General features: G+C 44.9%; 1 protein-coding gene across 4 annotated transcripts in view; it reads right to left on the bottom strand.

Annotated features, from left to right (window-relative positions):
• The window catches only part of dab1a (DAB adaptor protein 1a), an 81,982-nt gene that overhangs the window by 3,383 nt on the left and 53,876 nt on the right, over window positions 1–24,723 (bottom strand). For 2 of the 4 annotated variants that reach the window (XM_085348749.1, XM_085348750.1), the window contains 6 exons: window positions 7,385–7,531; window positions 5,607–5,669; window positions 5,392–5,488; window positions 4,130–4,536; window positions 3,308–3,503; window positions 3,057–3,205 (listed from right to left, as the gene is read on the bottom strand). In XM_085348749.1, coding sequence (XP_085204875.1) covers window positions 3,057–3,205; window positions 3,308–3,503; window positions 4,130–4,536; window positions 5,392–5,488; window positions 5,607–5,669; window positions 7,385–7,531 — 1,059 coding nt within the window. Of the gene's footprint in view, window positions 1–1,499; window positions 1,671–3,056; window positions 3,206–3,307; window positions 3,504–4,129; window positions 4,537–5,391; window positions 5,489–5,606; window positions 5,670–7,384; window positions 7,532–24,201; window positions 24,256–24,723 lie in introns of those variants that run through there. The other 2 variants (XM_085348751.1, XM_085348748.1) reach the window with 2 other exon arrangements.

The raw sequence follows: 24,723 nt of genomic DNA, 5'->3' as shown, positions 1-24,723 counted from the left end.
AGCAATGTGAGATTGGTCAGTGAACCGTGGAAGCAGGCCATTTCATGGCTGAGACTCGGGAGCGTTCACTGGACATGATGAAATCACCCCAGAAAAAACACTTACACTCCCACTAGCCTGAACACATGTCTGTCGGAGACACGCAGTGGGAGGGGGAGGACAGGACAGGCGGTCATGGCCAGCAGCAACACACTCACACAAGCACACGCATATTTTTGGCTCCAATATGAGCACAGGTGGTGACAGTATCGATCACAGGTGTGCTTGTCCAGGGAATAGCCGGGACTACTGCACAGGTGTGTGTGTTTGGGAAGATGTCTAAAGCCGATGTGATTGAGCAAGTAAACACCATATGGGAACAGCGTAATTGGACCAGGACCAAAGCAGTCCACCTACTACAGAGGACAGACTAGAAGCTTCTGGCCATAGCTGCTAGATCATAACCAGATTTCCTGCTCAGTATTCTAAAATTCGTTCTCGTACTTAAGTGCCACATCCACCTGCTGCCATGCAGCTTTCATAGCGTCTGAATGAGGAGCAAGGCCAACAGGGGAGGGAAGCTGCTTTGCCCCCCTCCTCCTCTCCCGGAGTGGGGAAGGACTTGAAGGCTCCTTGGGTTTTAATTAATGCCAATTATATCGGGGCAGTCATTAATCTTGGCGCTCCAGTATTAGCTGATGAAAACAAAACCATCACATTTTTTTCTGGTGTGAGTGCCAGCAGCTATCATTAAGGAGCCACAGTCGGGAATTGTGTGGGAGAGGACACCGGGTAGGGAGGCAGGGATCAAAATGGCTCTTTTTCTTGGAGTGTGTGTGTGTGTTTGTGTGTCATTGAATAGGCAAACCGCATATTGACATGCTTCTCATAGAACGTTCAAGCTTATGAAAGTTGTGAATTTCACTGTAGAACAAAGTGCAAAAAGTGTGAAAACATGCCCGTCATCAGTGACTGCCTGTCTATATCGCTCAACGGTTAACATTGGTGCCTGGTGCTTAAGTGACATTGCACACTGTATATAATGCATAAAATGTGAGCATACATCCTGATCAAATTAAGCCAAACAACTGAGATCAGCATATTGCACACAAATCCCAAAAGACATCCTGCTCACTGAAGTGCACAGTTTCTGATTGGCTGTCACACGCTATTGAATTTCCAAGTGAGACGTGTGCTATTTAGAGAACTGAGCGTGATTTAGGTGCACATCAGAATGACAGAACACAATGAGAGCACTATGGCCAAAGTGATGTTGCGTGATGAACTTGTCACACACTGTTTCCAATAAGTCACACATGCACAACACCTTCATCATCAACAGATACTTACAAAACAAAAAATTCCCACACATGATAAAGCATTAAAACCAAACCACACGTGTGCCATCCTTTGAACTTGTGTTAACGAGGCAATGAAAACAGGTAAAACAGTGAAAATGTAACCACTGATGCAAAAAAAAAAACAGAAAGATGCAACACACTTATGTAAGGGAGGTGCAACAGTAAATGAGAAGAAGAGATACATGCAGAGAGTTGAAGGAGTTAAGAGGGGAAGGAGAGGTATTGATACCTACCTTGCCCTGCTGCTATCTAGCTCCCAGCCTCTGGACTGGCCTGATCTGGGCTGGGCTCTGCTGTCTCGCTGGGGCAGGGCGACCCAGAACCACATGCCTAAAGAGTGGAAGACGGAAAGGAAGGAAGAGGAAAGGGTGGAAAGGAAGGTCCATGGAAGAGTATAAGAAGGAAATAAAGGGAAAACAGACAGAGAAGAATAAATCTGAAGGACAGAACGCTTGATTGATAAACTACAAGAACAGAGCAAACAGGAAGCAAAGAGTAAAGCTGTTAATGCTCTGAAGGAGGAACACAGACACTTAGAGTAGAAAACCACAGCCCATCGCAGCTTTTCCTTTTATAGAAACTTCTTTGCAAATACACACAAACAGTAAACATGCACTCATTTACAGTGGTGTGTTATGAAAACCTTTGTGGAGTTACTTCTATTGATCCACTGCTTTTTTTCCTAAAACACTTCTGCTTTTTGCACCTCAACCCACAAAAGGGTGGGAGGTTGTTTTTCTGCGTTTGCTCCATCTTTCCAGTCCTCTCGCCTTTTTTTTTTTTTTTTGGTAACCTTTTCGCCGCACTCACTCAGTGCCGCCACCAATGCACATGTCTTTGGGTTGGTCAAAGCTTCTGTGTCTTATTCAGGGCTGGTGACATTTTCAGCAGTGTGAAAGTCAATAATAGCTGGATTGGAGGCATAAAACTAATGTTTCACGCCTGGGGAGTGAAGGACGAGAGGGAGGAGAGAAGCAAGCTTGAAAGAAACAAAAAAAAGAGTAATTGGAAGACAGGAAGAAAATGGCAGGGAAAGAACTAGAAAAGTCTTGCTTCTTAGGTCACAGATTCTACAAGGACTTTGGTCAAAGGCACTCCCTAAGAATCTGACGTTCTATCCTTCTTTCCCCCATTTTCTTTCGTTTTATCTTTCTATTTTCTCTCCATCTTCTCACTCCTCCTTAATTTCACCCATTTTTCTGCCCCAGATTAAGGTGCTACAGGTAAAATAAATATTAATTGCCCCTGGAAGAAGAATTGGGGCACTACGCTTCCTATATCTCACCACAGATGAGTCTGTCCACATAGAAGTAATGATGTATGGATGCTACCTTGCTGGTATTAATAACAGCTTAATGATGTCTCTGACAATTTCACCAGCTAATTTAACGCTGTGTTGACCATGCACACACTCAACCCAATACTCATGCATGCTACTGCTCATTTTTCCACAGTAACCCACACTGGACGTGCACATTTTCATATGCATTGACACAAACACCAACACACACTCTCACACTAAAGGACACAACAGCGTCGGCCCCCTAATCAGCGAGAGTGATTACCTGGCCCGCCAACACGGCTACAAAGGCTATTTATCAGCAGATCTCAACAAGCTGTGCAGGTTATAGCAGCATAAGAAGTGACTTATTAAAAAGGCGCACACACTTGGCTTACTCCAAAAATTTCTCACACACCAAACCACACCACACTTACAGCATCTTCCTCTCCACTGCGACTGGGACTGCCCTCTGCCTCGCCAAACGAGTCGTCGGTGGGGGGGTCTGTGGCGTCGGTGGGGGGGTCACTGACGTGAGAGGCTGAGGATTTTGAGGGAGAGCTCTGCCTGGGAGCTGGGGTGGGTGCTGCAGAGGAGGACAGAACAATTAAGGCGTAACTACACGCTGGATGGTGATAAGAGAAAAAGCGTGTTACACAGCACAGACAGACACGGAGAGAGCGCTCACGGGAGTTGGTGGATGGTGTTGTGGAGGTGACTGGTGTCAGATTCATCTGAGAAATGTCAAAGTCATCACAGTCATCTGTGTCCTGGGCAGTGCCCACACGGCTGAAGTAAGTGCTGAACGCCTCTGAGGTTCCTGTTAAACTGGGCTGATCAGCCTTCTTCGAAGGCATGGCCGGAGGCTTCGCCAGCTGAAAATCCTAAAGGAAGACAGAGACTGGTCAGCAAGGTTAACATTGAAAGTGTGGACAATCAATTAGTGACCTTTGTTTCAGGTTACTGTACAAATCACTGCCTGTTTTGCAGCCTTTTTATTGATGAAAACACCACCAGATTGGGGAAATATGTTCTCTCATAGATGAGATTTTACAAGTGAAAAATTCTGATATGAATATGTATGTATTTACACTACAGATTAGTTGAATCCGAAAAAATGTGCATTTTTGATGTGTTTGTATGTGGCCTAACTATGTGAACCAAAATGTATTTCCAAAAATGTAATTTTTTGGAAGCCTTTAAAGGGTTAAATGAGGCTAATTTGCTCAACATAGCTAAAATGATCAAATACAACCCAAATATGTATGACTGTCCATTTGTACTTACATGTCCCACTTTTATGACTCTTTGCACCCTAAGGCTTGTTTCAGACTTACCCAAGCAATTAAAAACTGGTCCCAGACATAGTGCAACTCTAAAAAAATACTTAAATTAGAAAATTAACTGTGATAAATTATTCAAGGAGCAAAAACTAATATTTAGTTTTTATTTTGAATGGGACTATGAAGACTATTTGTAAAAATCGTCTCTGTATTCATCAGTTCCCCACCTTGAACATCTCCTTTCCCATCTTCTTTCCTCTCTCCCCATGCTGTGGACTCGAAGATGCTGAAGGGGAAGGAGCTGAAGCGCTGGCTCCAGTGCTCGAATGGCTCTCGCCGGCTGGAGTCACAGTCGTGACGGGGGTGAGAGTCTGGAACATGGCGGCGGGCAGGGTGCCCACAGGCTGGGCTGGGAGGTAGGCTGTGGGGGGGAAGGCTCCTGCTGCCATGGCTGCCCACTGCTGCTGGGTGGCAGGGAAGATGTTGGCCTGGCCCCAGATGAGAGGCTGGCCACCTGGCAGCACCTGGGCTACCGGGCCTAGAGGAGATTGGACCCCGAAGGCCAGCGGAGTCTGGGCAGCAAAAGCCTGCTGGGACCAGTGGCCAGGAGGTACTGCTCCCATCGTCACATAACCTGGTTGTGAGTGGATTGAGATAAGTTATTTCATTTTTTTCTGCGCCATTTTAAAAGAGTAAGAAAAGAAGACAAAAGAGAAAGTGATTCGAATATCCACAGTGCATAGCCTGCTTTTCCACACACAAACCTGCACATGCATCACCAGAGAGTGCTGCCCTACTTTTGCCCGCGGCTAATGCAGTGTCTCTTAATGGTCATGGTGAACTATTATAATTACCTCCAGAATGAGGCAGAGTCATTATGAAAAGGTAGAACTCAACACACTCATTAAAATCACTCAGATTCATCAGTAAAAGCTGTTTCGTATTTCACACTCACTAGTCTCCTGGTTCTAGTCTCTGCTTGCTAACTACAGTGGAGAAAGTTGACATTTAACCTTGGCTGCTCTGACACATGCACAGAGAACGGAAAAGAGGAGGCAAGCAGAGGTGATGAGGGGAGTGAATAAAGAGATGCAAAACCTTTATACCAATTTCTAAATACACAGTAGCTCTGTGCACAAAGAAGTCTTCACTACAATCATCGCGGCATGTTTTATTACTTTCCCCCGTCTGACGCAGTTGGCTCAGCCACAAGTAAATCAGCAGCATCTGAGGCCGCGGGATAATAATGCTTTTCATATTCAACACACAACCAATGCCACCTTTTCTCCTCTTTCTCTCGTCTACGTTTCGCTTCTACTCCATCGCTCTATATTTATTTCAGCACAACCCCTTTTCTTCTCTTCTTCAGATGCCCCCTGCATCTGAATCTTCTTAGTCTCCAGTTTGCCTTCATGTCTCTCCTGCTGAGCTTGTTACCCACTGGCTTTTAGAAGCCTTGTATTTAAGCAGAACGTAAACAAGGTCTTACCTGAGGGCACAGACGCAGGATTGAAGGGAGCAAACAGTTCCGTGGGAGGCTGCAAGCCCTGTGAGGGGTCCAGGGTGTTGGCTGGAGAGGCGGGAGTCTGTGCAGGTTGTGGTTGGAGGTCAGGCGGACAACGAAAAGGAGACAACTCAGTGGAGATGCCGGTATTATTTCAAAAGATGTAAATCACAGACTGTGTATGTATAACGGCTACTCACAGATGGAGAGGTGATGTCAGGAGGCGTAGACATGTCTCCAAAAATTTCTAATTGGTTGATATTCTGAGAATTAGAGAAAGCGCATAATAGCAGTCAGGCACAATCGTGGGAATATTAGACTACATGCAATTTCTGAATCGCTCTACATTCCAGTGCAACGTGCATCATACACCGCATGCGATGCGACATTAGCTCGGTATGTTAGAGCTACCTACCTGAGGACTTTGGCAGCAACAGAAGAGGTAAAAGAGGGGTGTGGAGAGATGGGATAATGAGATGAAATGATTGATTATGATGGCATACCTACCAGGAGTTATCACAATCTTTGTCATCTGCTTCAGATAAAGATTCTTTCCATCAGTGGATCTAAAAGCAGACTACCACACCCTCTAGTATCATTATTGTAGCAGCGTCGTCTTTTGGACAAGTCATTAATGTTTCCTTCTTGTGGAAGATATGTGGTATGTCCCAGAGGGAATAACTATCGGAGACAGCAGCCTTTGTATTCAATCCGGATTGGTTCTGTACCACTCTGTTTCCTTTCACAGTTTCACATGATCCTTCACTTTAGTATCTGCCTCTTTTTTTGCAGATTATTAATATCTTTAGGCTGGTGGCAAGTGAAGGATAGTCTATTTTTAGTTGATAAAGGAAATTAAGCCTTGAACACATGGTCAGAGATTAGCATAAATCATGGATGCAGATAAATTCTTTAGAGATAATGAATGTTCTTAGAATATCTTCCCTTTTGTTCACTCTCCTGGGTCACGCATAGACCACAAAGTTCTTTTTACACGTATCAGAAAATGGATCTGTGAGCATGGTGTTTTACATTATTAGTCTAGAAGGCTTTTTTTTTACTAAGAGGGATAGGAAGTTGTAATATATACTACGGCTGCAGCAGAGTTTAGCAAAGCAGACAAAATGGAATCAACAAGATAAGCCAGATATCCAAGATAGACAAAATAGTGCATTCACAGGCACTGATAAAAGGATTTCCACTCACAGAACACATTTTAAGAGTTTTTCTAACTTTACAATAAATTTCCTCTGGCATTCATCAATGAATCATTCGTCAATGACAGAGCCCGTGCTGATGTTCTTTAATGTGAAACCACATGCACGGGGAAAATGTACTGCAGAGAGTGTTCAAACAGCACAGGAAGTTGAATATTTATAGACCTTCTGTCCAGTTTCCATTCGCTCAATATTCTTTACGTGTGCGGCGGCGGGTTGGTGAGGTCAGGTTGCTGTGATTATCATAGTGTTATGAATGCTTTATTAATGTGCTCGGAGCCGCGATGACCGCTGCTGTCGGCTAACCCTGCTGACCCCCACACCAGTTCTCTGACAGACACTATGACCTTTACGTCTACTCCGCCCTTAAAGGACCTCCGCTCTGAGCTAAGTGAGAGTTTTTCTCTCTATTCCATTGGCTTGTCCTCTTTCACACATGGACACCACGGCGGCATGAATGCATGGGTGCACCCATGCGGCTCTTGACTTTACTCCTGCCTGAACCTGGTTACTATGGCAACAACAAGGTTGCATGTTTTATTCATAAATGACAGAGGTTAAGAGTTGGGGTCACTTATGAGTACAGAAGAACAGAGTTGGAGGTACAGACGAGGATGCGAACACCAAAGATCATCTGAGGACGTGATTAAAGAGTAGTTCACGGCAACTAACGCTCAGGACAGTATGTTCCCTGTTTAGAGCTTTGAACATTGCATTAGTTTGAACTACAAAGTGCATGTTAGTATACTGTAACAACTTACCTGAGTCACCATATCCAGGTCTAAGTCTATCATATGTGACTGCGACTGCTGCTGCTGTTCGGTTTGTTCTTGGTGAAGGGGTTGTTCATGAGAATGATGATGTTGATGATGGTGATGGTGGTGGTGGGGTTTTCTTTTATGTCCATTCTGCAATCACAACCCCAGAGTTAGATGGCAGGTGGGATGAAAATGTTCTCGCACACAAACATGTTAGTTATCTTTCATACACGCTGAGAGAAAGAGGAGGACAGAGGGAGGTGGAATGAGTCTCTTTAAAGAGAGGAACATGATGGATTGCAGGTGTTCTAGTGATGCACACATACACGCACGCACGGACGCGCACACACACACACACACACACGCAGTCACAGAACAGTGTTCTTCTTGTCTGACTTAGACCAAGTGAAGATTTAAAGAGGTTTAAAGATCATCCCTACCTTTTGTCTAAACTACAGCACTGAGCTGGGGTTTAAACCCTATTTGTGTTTCTGTAAAGCCTGCTCCCATGCGTCAGGAACCACAGTGTGAGACTGACAAGCAGGCAGACATAGAAAACAGAGCTGGTTTAACTAACATGCTTCATGTGAGAGCACAGTGAGGGAGTACATAATTGGAAAAAGCCCATTTGCCATTAAAAACCTATAGCCGGGGAAAATAAGACATGTGAAAGGGTCATACCAACACACTACTCCCATGTATTTTGCACTCCAATCTGATTGCACAAAACAACTACATTTTGTAGGCTACAGCACAGTGATGGGCTTTGCGGTTCCTTTCACCAACACTGGCACTAAAAAATGACGTCAGATTGGTCTGGCAGAGCTATAGTATTCACTGAATGACAGCAATCGTGAATGTATTATTTTCGTTGCAGGAAAGCATGAGATATGGCCAGCAATAGTTGACAGTGAAAAGAACAATAACAGATTGCTCAATACTAACCATATTAATTTTTATTAAAAATCTAAATTTTAATCCATCTGATGTTTTTTGGATGGGTGGAGCATATTTTAAATCATGCAGGATCTGCTGTGTTCATCACTTAAAGCTCCACTCTGCTGCTGCCTATTTCTTTCCATCTTTCTTCCTTCACTTTCCCAGTCTGACCACCCTCTCTCTCTTTTGCCCTGCCAATTATCCCTCTGCGCCCATTATACACTCTCGCCATCTCTTTGCCTGGCCCTTTATCTTTATCAGTACTGCCGCCACCTATCAATTAGCCGTCTCTAGGGAAACAGTAATTACCTGTGCACATGTGTTCTGCATACAATTAACGCATCCCCTTTAATTAACACCACCTTGCTGATCCCCTGCCGTGTGACTGATCACATTGGCACGCACCAAAAAAAAAACCCCTGCTGACCTGCCACACGCAAAGCCACACACACACACAACGAAACTCATAACACAACCGGACACACAATGGATAACAATAACTAATTTTTAGAGCTCTTTTTCTCCCTTTCTGTCTCACAGGCCACCACACACACAAACACACACAATGTAATTTATAGAGCCCGACCAATATGTATGCCAGTATCAGTTGTTTGGTGATATATAAATAAAGAAGGCAGAGAAGAAACGCCCATCAACCGTGTTATGAGTGTTGCCATTGGATAGTTTTTCCATCATCTTCCCTGTTGGGAATACTTGTTCCAAATGCCACAAAATCAACAACAAGCTAAATATTTGTGATGATGTCACTGATCATGCTACTGAAGCCAATGCATGAGTGCCAATATCTGCAGTTCTGCAACTTTCAAATTCAGGTTGATACCAAAGTGAGTCAATCTCCTTAAAGTCCAGTGTTAAAATACCCAGTTTTAACACTGGAATAAACACATTCACAGCCTTCTACTTCGGGTTTCTATCACTCATTTCCCCCTTCATAATAACTGCAATTACCTAACAAAAAATATGCCTTTCTGTGTGCTTAACATACAAACAGCACAAAGTCTGCACTTCAGTTTTATTAACGGCAATCTTGTGTTTTACTAATAAGTCACCAAGTAATCACTTGTCCATCTTTTATAAGCAGTCTACAGTCATATTCTATTAAGGTAGTACAGTGTTTGAGTTGGCCATGATGTGTGGTGGAAATACACTGACCTCTGCATGTGAACTCTAAGGTGTTGAGGGCTGCTGTTGATTCAACAGACTCGCTCAGGTCCCAGAGGGTCAAGGGCTCAGTAGATTGGAATCGCTTTATGTGTGCGTGTGTGTGTTTTATTGATTTGCCATCATTTAAGACGGTGACAGATTAAACAAGAGAAGAGACTGCTTTAGACAGGAGGTCACATTTCAGCCGATGAGATCATTTCATCTAGGTGTACTGTGTACATCGATGTCATGTTGCACTGTTGTCTACTGTCAGTCCCTCTGAGAGGACGGTGAATTTCTATTGTCAATAAAATAAATATTGAATCCACTACAAATAACAAACCTGCTGCTGTGTCTGGTCACTCAGCTACCAACATTTCTGCCATAGACAGCAGAATAAGAAGATTACATCTGTGGAGCAGGGAAATTATTTTACTGCTATTGTTAAATAATCATCATTATTACCATTGCATTAATAATATAATCTGCAGTATGATCATTGCTTTAACAATGTAACAGATAGCTTTAAGATGGCCTTAAGATGTTTATGATGATGTTAATTTTGTATTCCAGGTGCAGTTATAACTATTTTATACATATTGCATATCTGTGCTTATTTGAGTTGACGTTCAGGTTCATTAATGGTCTTAAGCTTCATCTAGTGAGAGTGTCTAGATGATCCATGCTGAGGGAAAACTAGAACATAGAAGGAATTGCAGTACATGCTTACACAACAGTTCATTTTAATATCTTTTATATGTTCATATTCTTGTATTAAGCTTTTAGTAGGGGTTCTTGATTAAAACATTTATTTAGTAGAGGACACATACATAGTTTCAGTTGTTACATATCAGAGTGGCTTCTGTCTCTCTGTCTGGTTAGAGGTTAGGAGCTAGTCGCGAGGTGAAACAGGGTGCAATTGTGGTTAGCACACAGACGCAGACACACACACACTTTTAGTTAGATTCATTTATAGGTGAAAGTTTAATCATGTTTTGCTTGGGGTTGCAAAAAGAGCAGTTTGTCGCAGAACTGCTGCGGAGGTGTCAAGATGACAAGCGAGCATCCGGCAGTGACAGGATGCACCTGTTATGAAGATGGAAGACGATGTTCTTTTTAAACTGTGTTAAAAGGTCATTGTGGTTTTGATCTGACGTATGTATATATCCTGTCTGTGACGTATGAAGGGGGCGTCAGTAAATCAAACCCTGATGCTATAAAATATCTGTTCATGCTTTGATTAAGTAGAAGACTACTTGCTGTCTGCATACAGAGTTGTCTTCCCACACGTGTGTATTCATTAAAATCATTGTTTGACCAAGAGCTTCTGGACCAAGGGTGGTTTGTACTCTCCCTCCTCAATTTTGAACCTTAACATTTGGGGGCTTCGTCCGGTGGTTGAGGAGGGAGGATTGGAGGTGTAGACGGTGATGTATGGTCCGTTGTGGTCAGACAGGCAGGCGTGACCCGGCAACCAAACTGAGGGGACAGGCGCCTTTAAAAAGAGGTAGGCACAGGCCTGTTGATTTTATCCGAAGTGTGCTGAATTGGATGATAAAATTAAATGTCTATTCAGTAAAAGTTGCCGGTAAATGTCTGCTTTGATTTTGATGAGAATCTCATGACAGTACTGAGGATTTAAAAGCAGTTGGACTGCTGGTAATGATTGAATGCGGTTGGACCGCTAAAAGGATTTAATACGGTTGGACCGTGGTAAGCAGTTGGACTGCTCAATGATTTTAGTATGTTAGGGAATTTGGTTATTTTTTGGTTATAAGGTTGGACCTGCTTCAGTCTTACACTTTGTTGGGTGTTTTACTGTTGTTCAAAAGTATTATAAATTATTTTAGAACGGAACCGTGGGGGTTCTAGGAAGCGCAGTGCTCAGAGGTAACGCTTGCCAATGCCAAGGACGCTTAGGCATTGTCCTCGAAGAGGGATAGTCAGTTGGTCACTGTGGAACTTGGGGCACTCCAGAATAACTAGGAGTTAGAGTCTCCTTACCGTTTGGAACGGTACCTGCGCTTTTTTGGTCAGAAGAAGTTGGACTTCGGGCGTGTAACTTTAACTTAAAACTTCGGGGTAAGCCTTGGCTGTGTAATGCCAAAAATAGAGCTTCAGGCAAAGTTTGGGTTGGTTGACGCTTTTAAATTGTGTTAGGGACTTTAGAGATGAGGCCAGAAACTGTTGGACAGATACTGGTTAATTGGTCGCAAAAAACTCAGGGAGTTCATCCGCTGGGCGGTTATTTTAAATTTGTCGAAATTGGGTAGGCGCTAAAGCTGACAGATCTGACAGTGGTTGTAAATATAAGACGTCGTTGTAATATAGAATAAGAAAATTTGGTGTGGAAGATCTCTGTGTGTCGAGTCAGTAATGCACTGACTGCCTGCTGCTATTTTTAGATGTGTGTGTGTGAGTGTGAAAATGCAAATGAGTAAGTAGTGAACTGTTTAAACCACAGTTGGTTTCATTAGAGGACTATAAATAAAGTTTTGAGTTGCCGTAGTGGATGTATAGTAATTGACTGAGTTTGAATGTAGATAGATAAATATAGAGTGCACTGTGTATATTTAAGATTAACATGTTACTTTCAGTACCTTCTCTCAAGCAATAGTTGCTGGTGTGTTTTATTTTTTTAATTTCTTGTGTGTGCTGTGAGAATTAATAGGGGTTTCAATTGTTTTTTGTTTTTGACTTGCTCTTTTTGATTATGACAAGCATGTCTAAAATACTCTTAGGAAAGTGTGTTTTGAGTTATATTCCTCAACTCTAGTCACAGTTTAAGTGTGTGAATGCGGTGACTAGAAGGTTTTGAATGATGAATAAAGGTGAGAGGTATTTCTTTGGTGATGTAAAGTAGGATGTTTTAAAGTTTGAAAGTGTTTTTAATTTAAGAGATGCATGAGTGATGTTATAAGAGTTTGAGTTTCTTTTTCTTTCAGTTTAAAAACACATAAGTACATACACTTGGTATACCTGTTTACTCTTTGACTTTATTAAAACAGACGGTGTATTTGAGTTTGAATTTCAGTAATTGTATGTTGATATGGTAATTTAGTTTTATGTTAGGTGAAGGGGATGTCCATCTCTGCGTCTTGCAGGATTGAAAGTGAAAGTTGAAGGTTGTGATGTGAATGCTGTGAGTACTCGATTTGAATGATTCTGTGTGAGGTGTACAAAATACTAAATAATAATAACACTATGAAAGTTGATAGTAGAGTGAGTGCAAGGCGGTGTGTGAACAGAGGAAGTCTGAGAGAGAAGTGTGTGCGTAGGCAAAATGCAGAGTGTGTGCGTGAAATAAGGGGGTATTGTTTTTACATCAAGGTTTAGTAGAACTAAAGTAGAACGTTACAAACAAATAGATAAAAAAGTAAAATGAAGAGAGAAAATAACTGACAATTACATTAATGAATAGAAAACACACATACACAAAGTGCCATATGTGAAATTATTCTAGGAAGGAATCAGAAGTGGGATAGTTTAATATAAGATGCAATGAAGGAAGCAGCTTACACTCCTTTAATTTCCAGAGCCAGTGTGTTCCCTCCCCTGCCCACTTGGGCCCCGTATCAGGCGAGTATGGAAGGCTGGATAGCCCATGATGGGTAAGATCCCACCTCGAAACCCTGGGACAACCTAAGGCAGGCACAGTCACGATTACTCGGCCTCACTCAGTCCCGGTGAGCTCAGACTCACGGGTGAGATGAAGGGAAGAAGACGGGACCTCAAGGGTAAAGCCGCTGGGCTGAGGCAGAGGGGGAGAGTGGCAAGTGGAGCCCTACCTTCTGGCTGAGGACAAGGAATGCTGCTATTTAAGGTAGGAAATCAGAATTTGGGTTAGTAAATTTGGGAAGGAGTAAATTGACTGTTTAAAGGCAAAATTGTGCAGGAGTCTGACACACTGCAAAAGCAACGTATGCAAATTCACACACACAAACAGAAAATGCATTAACCTTATAAAGACAAGACAAGCTCATGATGATTATTTGTATAGATACTGATTAAACCTGGCTTAGAACACAAAGATACCCAATGAAGATCAGTTTGCTACTTGTATGAGTGGTAGAATGGTGTGAATGGTTAATGAAATACACTTGAGTTTGAAGCTGAGGAATAACTCAAAGAAGCTATATGACAAAGGGAGTTATGAAAATAAAAGTGATTAAAGTAGTTTTAAAAAGAGTGACTTAGGAGTGCTCTCTCGTACTGAGTGATCAAGTAGTGATCACTGTAGAAAGAAATAAAATGATTTAATGAGTTGGTAATGTTTAAACATATGTTTCTGTTGTTACAGCAACTCATTGAGAGATGACTCAGTATGCAAATTAGTTGGAGTGAGTGGTGACGAAGGGACTTCCTGTGTGTGTGTGTGTGACTGAGGAAGTGACTTTCAGAAGAGGAAGCATGGCAGACAAGAGAAGTACAGATTTGGGTAGGAAATAGTTTATAGTTTAGTGATTATATGTTGTCGTAAGGGGGTCTTATGCTGAATTTAAGTATGTTAAAGGGGGTGATTTTTGTGTGCAAATTGTGTGGTTTTAATGAGACTTTCGGTGTATTGAGGAGGTGAAATTATGTGGTGGCAAGACTTGTGTGTTTAAGGTTGTTGAGGTTGTTGTGGTGATGGGTTGATTCTGTCAGTTAGGTTTGGGTTGTTGTTGTTGTTTTTAATAGAGGGAGTTTTAGGAAACATCGACATGTCTAAAATTGGGCCCATTATTTGGTAACAGTGCACTTAAAGAAAACCTGTCAGGTGATTTTGTTTTGTGTTTTGTGAGCTAATAATCAGCTCTATTTTTTCATTTCTGTTTTAAGCAGGCCTGCAACAGTGAATAACGGCGCTGAAAATTCTCGGGAAGAGCAAATATAAGGGGGCTTTCCAGATTACAATTGGCTGAGGAGAAAGCTACCTGTGGGGACAGGTCGTAAGTCCCTGTAAAAAGGATTTTATGCGAGTCAATCCAGTCCAAAAGCATAAAGAAATATTTTCCTATGGAAAATAAAAAATGACTGAGCTCATTTTGCTGAGGGTGGAGAATCTGATCACTTGCTCCATTATTAGCAATATATGGTGTGACTGCATGTGAATGTGTGACTGGATGAAGGTGTGGATGAATACATGTGGACAAACAATTTGTTTTTACCAGAGAAAATTTCTGTTTTGCTGACTGGGGTTAGATTATGGGATTATAGTATATTGTTGGGAGAATGCCAAATGCTAAAGGGGAAATATTTTTTGATATAACTCGGTTACCATTAATTGTAGAAACACATGACTGATAATTGTTCTGTTTTAAGTTTATTTGTATAATATAGATTGGAACATGAGTGGGGAAAACTGAGCATTTTTAGTTTTGTATAGTATTTTGACACATTTCATGTATCAAAATAAAGGGGGGTTTAGGGTGTATTAATTTAATTGTTTAATAATTTAGGATCATTTTAGGACTTTTGGGGTTTTTGATCATTTGGATATGGTAAAACTGAAACTGTTATTTTTATGTTAAGGTTAAAGGATTAAAGTGAACTGAATCCTGTTTAGAAGATACAATACCAGGGTTCAAAGCTGTGAATAAATTTTAGAGGGAAAATTAGTGAGGGTTGAAGGAGGAGAACAGGTTTGATTTCTTTTTTGATCTTTAGAAGAAGTGGTTATAATGTAGGCTTACACAGACAGATATTACACAGAAACACACATGACAGTATTGATTCCAGGCAAAAGGCCTCAAATTCATTTAGCTTTTTAACTGAACTTAAAGAAGGACCAAAGAGGAAGGAAAGCATATATTTTGGTTAAGTCTGATAAATTAGAATTAGAAGGTATGGTTACATTAAAAGGAGCAAATGAAATAAAAAGGCTATACCAAAAACGGGTTATAACATAGGAAATGTGAGGTTAAAATGAAGTTAACACATAGGAGTTGTTTCAAGGCAGCATTTAGCTATGATGAAATGTATGCAGGAGTAATTGCTTATATGCTTAAACTTAATTGATTAAAGTGGTTGTTTTCTTTTGGAGCTTTTAGTAGAATAGGCTGGTTCTAATGATTTTTTGTTAAAAAGGTGGACAGTTTGTGCACAGGATGTTGATGATCAGATAGGGAAAATAGAGCGAGCAACCGGACGTGAAAGCAGCGCTTAAAGAATTTTAAAGTGACGAGTAACGTTGAAGAATATATATAAATATAAGTCAATAAGTTAAGAACATAATTAGGATCAGGCTTTTGATTAAAGAGTCCCAAATAGGATAAGTTAGGGAGGTGCAGGAAAAGGTGTTTTGTTTCCTTTGCAGAAGATCTCGACGACCACAGGGAGGTCCGAGACCACCAGAGAGGGACCGAGAAAACCTAAGCTTACACATGGAGTGTTCTCGAAGGGGAGCTGGTGTTTATTACCGGACCAATTAGATGACATGAGGTTGTCTGATTTGCTGAGCCAGGACGCAATGTATTGCGACCTCTGGTGTTCCAGAGGTCGAGAGAGGGAGTGTGGAGCAGGGAAATTATTTTACTGCTATTGTTAAATAATCATCATTATTACCATTGCATTAATAATATAATCTGCAGTATGATCATTGCTTTAACAATGTAACAGATAGCTTTAAGATGGCCTTAAGATGTTTATGATGATGTTAATTTTGTATTCCAGGTGCAGTTATAACTATTTTATACATATTGCATATCTGTGCTTATTTGAGTTGACGTTCAGGTTCATTAATGGTCTTAAGCTTCATCTAGTGAGAGTGTCTAGATGATCCATGCTGAGGGAAAACTAGAACATAGAAGGAATTGCAGTACATGCTTACACAACAGTTCATTTTAATATCTTTTATATGTTCATATTCTTGTATTAAGCTTTTAGTAGGGGTTCTTGATTAAAACATTTATTTAGTAGAGGACACATACATAGTTTCAGTTGTTACATATCAGAGTGGCTTCTGTCTCTCTGTCTGGTTAGAGGTTAGGAGCTAGTCGCGAGGTGAAACAGGGTGCAATTGTGGTTAGCACACAGACGCAGACACACACACACTTTTAGTTAGATTCATTTATAGGTGAAAGTTTAATCATGTTTTGCTTGGGGTTGCAAAAAGAGCAGTTTGTCGCAGAACTGCTGCGGAGGTGTCAAGATGACAAGCGAGCATCCAGCAGTGACAGGATGCACCTGTTATGAAGATGGAAGACGACGTTCTTTTTAAACTGTGTTAAAAGGTCATTGTGGTTTTGATCTGACGTATGTATATATCCTGTCTGTGACGTATGAAGGGGGCGTCAGTAAATCAAACCCTGATGCTATAAAATATCTGTTCATGCTTTGATTAAGTAGAAGACTACTTGCTGTCTGCATACAGAGTTGTCTTCCCACACGTGTGTATTCATTAAAATCATTGTTTGACCAAGAGCTTCTGGACCAAGGGTGGTTTGTACTCTCCCTCCTCAATTTTGAACCTTAACACATCCTAATGTCTATGTTTACACATTATTTCAACTTTATTTTAGCAACACTGAAAACCAAGTTGTCACTTCATATAACCATAAAATTTCCCTTAAATTCCTTTCACCATAATAACTCCATATTTACCAAACTGGATCTGTAGATCCACAGGTAGAGCTCTTTTTGTGATTCCACGTACCCATCTGAAAACTAATGAGAGCTGTAAACTCCAAACCTGTGGAACAGCTTACTTCTCTCAATTTGCACCCTTAACTCTGTGGTATCCTTTAAAAAAATCATATTCAGACAGGGTCATGTTTTTGTGTGTGTTACTTGATTCAGATGTGTTCATTTTGACTGTGTTTTTAACACCTTAATGTCACGATCTGGTACAGGGATTCAACGCAGAGCGGTAAGGTATCTCCAAGGTGTGGTTTATTTACAGTGCAGTGCAATATATGTACAGTGAAGGGATCCAAAAACTCCGGGGGGAATCACAGGGTAACTCGCTCACGTCTTCTCCGCTCACACTCACACACTTTCCCGTAGCAGGGAGGTCGCAGGTCCGGGGGGGGGGGGGGGGGGGGGAGGAGATCTGAAGCAGACGAGAAGGCAGGTCACCAACAAATCACAAGTCACGGATATGAAGCACAAGAGCTGTGAGAACACTAACGTTAGGGGTACAATCATCCAGCGACGAGAGGATCTGTGTTCCAGCCTCAAATAGTGCTCCCGGTGATGATGGGTGAGTGTTGTCAGGTGTGTGTGTGGGCCAAGGGCGGGAGCCCACAGTGAGCTCCGCCCAGGCAGAGAGGGAGAAAACAGCAACAGCAATTGTAGCCTTGTGGGGCCGACCGGGCAGGCACGGAGACCATGACAGTACCCCCCCCTCAACGGGAGCCTCCCGGTGACCCACCAGGCTTACCTGGATGCCTGCGGTGGAAGTCCCGGAGCATGGCAACATCCAGGACAGCAGCTCGAGGCACCCAGGAGCGTTCCTCTATCCCATAGCCCTCCCAGTCAACCAGGTACTGAAAACCCCGACCCCGGCGCCGGGAGTCCATGATGCGGGTGATATTGTAGACCAGCTGACCATCCACGAGCCGGGGGGGCGGCGGGGCCCTGGAGGGAGGGCACAACGGGCTGGAGAGCACCGGCTTGACCTGAGACACATGAAAGACATTGTGAATGCGCATGTTGCGCGGCAGCTTGAGGCGGACAGACACAGGGTTCACAATGGCCTCAACGGGAAAAGGGCCAATAAACTGAGGAGACAGCTTCTTCGACTCAGTCCGTAGCGGCACAAAACGGGTAGCCAGCCATACTTGTTGACCGATGGTGTACACGGGGGCCGGTGTCCGGCGACGGTCAGCGAGGGTCTTGTTCCGCTCCTTAGTACGGAGCAGGGCAGCCCGAGTCGTCCGCCAGGCACGACGGCACCCGCGGAGGTGAGCCTGTACAGAAGGAACGGAGTGCTCACCTTCGATGGCCGGGAGCAAAGGTGGTTGATAGCCCAGGGACGCTTCGAAGGGAGACTTGCCCGTGGCGGAGGATGTGTGGCTGTTGTGGGCGTATTCGATCCATGGAAGCTGTTCACTCCAGGTCGATTGGTTGTGCGAAGTGACACAGCGGAGGGCAGCTTCCAGCTCCTGGTTGGCCCGCTCCGATTGCCCGTTACTCTGTGGATGGAAACCGGAAGACAGACTGACCTTGGCCCCCAGTGCAGAGCAGAACTCCCTCCAAACACGGGACGTGAATTGCGGCCCCCTATCCGAGACGATGTCCTCGGGGATCCCGTGAAGACGGAACACATGGGAGGTGAGGAGCCGGGCCGTCTCCAAGGCCGAGGGGAGCTTCGGGAGGGCGACGAAGTGTGCAGCTTTGGAGAAACGATCGATAATGGTAAGTATGGTGGTGTTACCAGCGGAGGGCGGCAGGCCCGTGACAAAGTCCAAAGAAACATGGGACCATGGTCGAGCTGGTGTAGGGAGAGGCTGCAGAAGACCCGGTGGAGGGCGGTTCGAAAGCTTATTCCGGGCGCAGGTCGAACAGGCGGCTACATACTCCTTGGCATCCCTAGTCATAGCAGGCCACCAGAAGTAACGTTGGAGGAACGAGCAGGTGCGGAGGACCCCAGGATGGCATGAAAAGCGGGCGGTGTGAGCCCACTGGAGAACCTGAGAGCGGACGGCTGAAGGAACGAAGAGGCGACCAGGTGGACCAGTGCCAGGATCCGGTTCGGTCTCCAGCGCCTCTTGGATGAGCCCCTCGATCTCCCAGGAGATGGCTCCAATTACGCAGGCGGCCGGGAGGACAGGCTCAGGGTCCGAGTCCTCCCCAGTGATGGAGAATTGCCTGGACAGGGCGTCTGGCTTTACGTTCCGTGTTCCTGGCCTGTAGGTGATAGTGAAGTCAAAACGAGCGAAAAACAGTGCCCACCTGGCTTGCCGGGAATTGAGACGTCTAGCCGAGCGCAGGTACTCCAGATTCTTGTGATCCGTCCAGACGATGAATGGTTGTGCTGCTCCCTCCAACCAATGTCTCCACTCCTCCAGGGCCAGCTTGACGGCCAGAAGCTCCCGGTCCCCGATGTCATAGTTACACTCTGCTGGGGAGAGACGGCGAGAATAAAAGGCACACGGGTGCAGCTTACCGTCCATCTGTTGCGACAGAACTGCCCCAACCCCGGAGTCCGACGCGTCCACTTCCACAACGAACTGCCGTGTAAGGTCCGGTTGCCGGAGTATGGGAGCGGTGGTGAACCTGTCCTTGAGCAGGGCGAAGGCTCGCTGAGCGGCAGAATCCCACTGGAAGGGAACCTTGGGAGAGGTGAGTTTAGTGAGAGGGAGAGCGATTCTGCTGAAATCACGAATGAACCGTCTGTAAAAGTTGGCGAATCCCAAAAAACGTTGCACTTGGCGGCGATCAGGAGGAGTAGGCCATTCCACCACAGCTCGCACTTTCTCCGGATCTGTCCGCAAGTCCCCCTTCTCGATAATGTGGCCCAGAAAACTCACAGACGACACGTGGAAGTCGCACTTCTCCCCCTTCACAAAGAGCCGGTTCTCCAGAAGGCGTAGCAGGACCTGCCGGACATGGACCTTGTGCTCCTCGAGCGTCTTAGAAAAGACCAAGATGTCATCTAAGTACACAAACACACAACGGTTAACAAAATCACGAAGGACATCATTAACCATCGCCTGAAACACCGCGGGGGCGTTAGTCAGCCCAAACGGCATCACGAGATACTCAAAGTGGCCCCGATGCGTATTGAACGCGGTCTTCCACTCATCCCCCTCCCTGATGCGCACCAGGTGGTAAGCGTTGCGCAGATCCAGCTTGGTAAAGACGGTCATGCCCTGAAGCAGTTCAAAGGCGGAGAAAAGCAACGGCAAAGGGTATTTGTTCTTAACAGTGATCTGATTAAGGCCCCGAAAGTCAATACACGGCCGCAGCGAACCATCCTTCTTATCCACAAAAAAAACCCCAGTCGCGACAGGGGAAGAGGAGGGGCGAATCAACCCCGCCGCCAGCGACTCCGAGATGTAGCGCTCCATAGCATCCCTCTCAGGCCGGGAGAGGCTGTACAGGCGGCTAGACGGCAGCGGAGCTCCAGGAAGAAGATCGACGGCACAATCGTACGGGCGGTGCGGGGGAAGGGACCGCGCCCGATCCTTACAAAAAACATCCCGCAGATCATGATAAACCCGCAGAACCATCGAGAGGTCCGGGGCGTCCGACGGCGAGGCCGTGGGTGGGAGCGAAACGGGGGAAGCCGCAGCCCGGAGGCAGTTCATATGGCAGGCCACACTCCAACCTAGTACGGCACCCTTCTCCCAGTCGATATGCGGGTTGTGGAGGACAAGCCAGGGGTGACCCAGAACCAGCGGAGTGAGAGGAGCCTTAAACGAAAAAAAACAAATCCTTTCTGTGTGATTGCCAGAGAGAGATAATGAAAGGAATTCAGAAACATGAGTGATGTCAGGCAGGCGCTGGCCCGACAGTGCGTGAACGCGGAGGGGGCGTGACAGAGGCTCCAAGGCGATGTTCAGTTTGGCGGCGAGTGAGGTGTCAATAAAGTTCTGCTCAGCCCCAGAGTCAATGAGAACGGAGAGAGAATGAGAAACAGTCCGAACACGCAGAGTAGCCGGTAAAAGAAGTCTGGGGAGAGGGCTTTCACTCGACAGATCGCCCACCAGCACCCTCACGATCACTGGTGAGCGCGCCCTTTTGCCAGCGTTGGGCAGGAGGAGACAGAGTGGCCTTTACGGCTGCAGTAAACGCACTCACCGGAGGCAAGGCGGCGCTGGCGCTCCGCGGGCGACAGCCGCGAGCGCCCAAGCTGCATGGGCTCTTCCCCATCCCCGGCGTCGGCGTCACACAACCCATGGGCCGCAGTAGGGGTCCCACAAAAGTCCAGCGGGGCATGCCCCGAACGCGCGCGTGCGCTCCGATGTGCGCGCACCTGATCGTCCACCCGCATACACAAAACCAAAAGCGCATCCAGGGAGGAAGGTAGTTCTCGGAGCATAAGTTCATTCCTTATTTCCTCATTAATATTAGTGAGCAATGCACTTTTAAGGGCCTCTTCCCCCCATTTCGCCTGTTCAGCCAAGGTAGAAAAGTCAATAGAAAAATCAGCCATGCTGCGTTTACCTTGTTTAAGCGCAAGCAAGCGCTGGCCGGCGGTGGCAGTTGTGGCTTTCCTGTCAAACACACCTTTAAACTTAGTCAGAAAGTCAGAAAAGGTGATGTCCGGCTCCGCCTGAAGCGCAGCTTGAGCCCAGGTTAGAGCACGGTCCTGGAGTAACTGGACGATATAAGCGATTTTAGCACCATCAGTAGAAAAGGCTTGCGGTTGCTGGCGAAACTGAAGGGTACACTGAGTGAGAAAACCAGCACATTTATCAATCTCTCCCGTGAAAGCCCTGGGAGTAGGGAGGAATCTGTCAACGTGAACAGGTGAGGGAACAGGTGGCGCGACACTTACAGCTGGAACTGGCGCCTCCAACGGAGGAGCGGCGACCAGAGGAGCGGCCGGTAGCGGTGTTAGCTGAGCCACGGCCTGTGTGAGGTTCGCGAGCTCTGCTCGAAGGTGAATGAACATCTGCTCGTGGCGTGCCAGCATCGCGGCCAAAGTGGCGAGGGTGGGAGTCGAGACCGCTGGGTCTGCTGAATCCATTTCCGTGGCTGGATGATTCTGTCACGATCTGGTACAGGGATTCAACGCAGAGCGGTAAGGTATCTCCAAGGTGTGGTTTATTTACAGTGCAGTGCAATATATGTACAGTGAAGGGATCCAAAAACTCCGGGGGGAATCACAGGGTAACTCGCTCACGTCTTCTCCGCTCACACTCACACACTTTCCCGTAGCAGGGAGGTCGCAGGTCCGGGGGGGGGGGGGGGGGGGGGAGATCTGAAGCAGACGAGAAGGCAGGTCACCAACAAATCACAAGTCACGGATATGAAGCACAAGAGCTGTGAGAACACTAACGTTAGGGGTACAATCATCCAGCGACGAGAGGATCTGTGTTCCAGCCTCAAATAGTGCTCCCGGTGATGATGGGTGAGTGTTGTCAGGTGTGTGTGTGGGCCAAGGGCGGGAGCCCACAGTGAGCTCCGCCCAGGCAGAGAGGGAGAAAACAGCAACAGCAATTGTAGCCTTGTGGGGCCGACCGGGCAGGCACGGAGACCATGACACTTAATGTCTTAAAAGTGCTATATAAATAAACCTTACTTGGACATCAGGAGCGTGCATATATTTACAATATGATAAGATGGCTAGAGTTTGACTTCTGGTGTCACACTACTGACTGAAGAGCAACATGCTCGAAACATTTAATCCACAGAGAGATCAGCGCAGCAGCACTTTTTAACCCTTTGATGCCCGGATTTTATTTTTAATTTAAATGAAAGTATCTGCAAATTACCCTACAAGTTGTCTGCCACAAAGGAAATTAAAAAAAATTCTCTGGTCCATTTATATTTCTGTGATCTATGCTCACATTCCAACTGACTGGGAAGCACAAAAGACTTGAATCTGCTTTATTTAAGCCACAATGGACTGACTAGCCCAATTGGTTGCACAACAAGAGAGAAATATTGGATTTGTTCACGTTCAGACACCTGCCAACACAAAGGCAATCCAAATAACAGCATGTGTTGTGGGCTGGGTGAGGAGAGAACAGAAATACTATAGTGCCTGTAAGCTTCTTACTAAATCTGGGGATAATATACAGCCAGAAAACTGCGAGACTGATTTCAAGACTACCAAAATTCATAGAGTGAGATCGTCACTGCCAGTAGTGACGTTGAGGAGTCCAGTTTAGCAATCTATTACAGCAGTGGAATACACAAAGAGATTTCAGGCACTGGTGGTGAGCTCTACAAAATAATTAGAGCTAAATGGGAGTGTGTGTTCAAATAACATAAGCTCAAATACTCATAAACCAAAACACACACCAGCAGATCAACAGCTTGATTATTGTGAGTGTGAAGATTTTAGTAGATTAAATCAGGCCGCAATATAACTTCCATCTTTATGGGCAGATAAAGAGCAGCTGAGGTATAGCACAGCCTGACAGTGGTCAAGGTCATCTTTCATTATAACTACCGGCAGTGTGAACAGAGGCTTGCATGTACACACGCAAACAGGAATACAGATTTCCACTGCAAACATTCACTCAAAAGGCACAGACAGGGTGAAAAACTGCTCAACAAAGCTCAAGTATATTTTAAATATATGATGTCATGCACATTTACAGTCAGACGTAATAACATCATTTTTACGAAAATATAACAGTGACAAAATACGTGATCAGTGCAGTCTGGGATAACATCATGCAAGCTTCATGACTGGCCAAACCACAGCCAAGCATGCTTCACTGAGAAAGCTGACATGACACAAACATCCAAACACACACATTATCCCAGTTAACCATAAGGAGCAGGCACCACGGGGCACGAGGAGAACGGCACCAGCCACCATAACTACAGCACAAGCAGTACAATAGCACAGCACACTGCATGAGGCACTGGATCCCAGCAAACCTCTCAGGGGAAAATTAGACATACTGATCACTGTGTGGGAGATATATTAAAAGGAAGTAGAATAAAATGCGAAATTAGAGCTTCCACATGACCGCATGATGGGAGAGCGCTGAAGCAGAAAGGCTTTCCACGTTGAGTAACACGTGGGACAGCTGAGAGGTTTGTCTGAGAGGGGGAGGCAGGCTGAGGGGGGTGGGAGGTCGGGCACGGGCATACACACGGTCACTCACTGGGTGTCGCTTTGGGACGTCATAGACCCCTTCCTTCTGCTGACTGGTGGGAACCTATACAATCGACCAATAGATTCAGAGAACAGCCAAGAGAGCCTGTTACCTCTGGAGTAATTAAGCAATAAAACTTTACACTTCATCACTGTTCCAGCACTGCGACAAACTGGATGCCAACACAAAACCCTGTAACCTGCCTCTCCTGGAATCATATCAATCACTAGTAAAGTGTTTGTGTGTGTGCAGGGATAATCAGAATTAAAATCTTTTGAGTGAGAACTCATTTACTAGGTTAATCAGAAGACTATCAGCCTGTGGCGATGGTCTCTCTCTCTCTCTAATAAAGAATGGATAAGGCAGCTTATCACATCCACAGACATGTAATAACTCACATTGTCACACACATGGAGACATGTAATATTTCTATGTCACACAGTCAGATAGATCTGAGTCTGTGTGTAATGAGAAGAAACAATGAGCAGCGATAGCAAAATGCTGATATGTATGAATCCTGAGATTCCTATG

Source organism: Diplotaxodon limnothrissa, linkage group LG23 (genome assembly GCF_057381915.1).
Source record: "Diplotaxodon limnothrissa isolate DT_005_m linkage group LG23, D_limnothrissa_male_GT1.1, whole genome shotgun sequence".
NCBI lineage: Eukaryota > Metazoa > Chordata > Actinopteri > Cichliformes > Cichlidae > Diplotaxodon > Diplotaxodon limnothrissa.
This window is presented reverse-complemented; position numbering and strand designations above follow the sequence as displayed.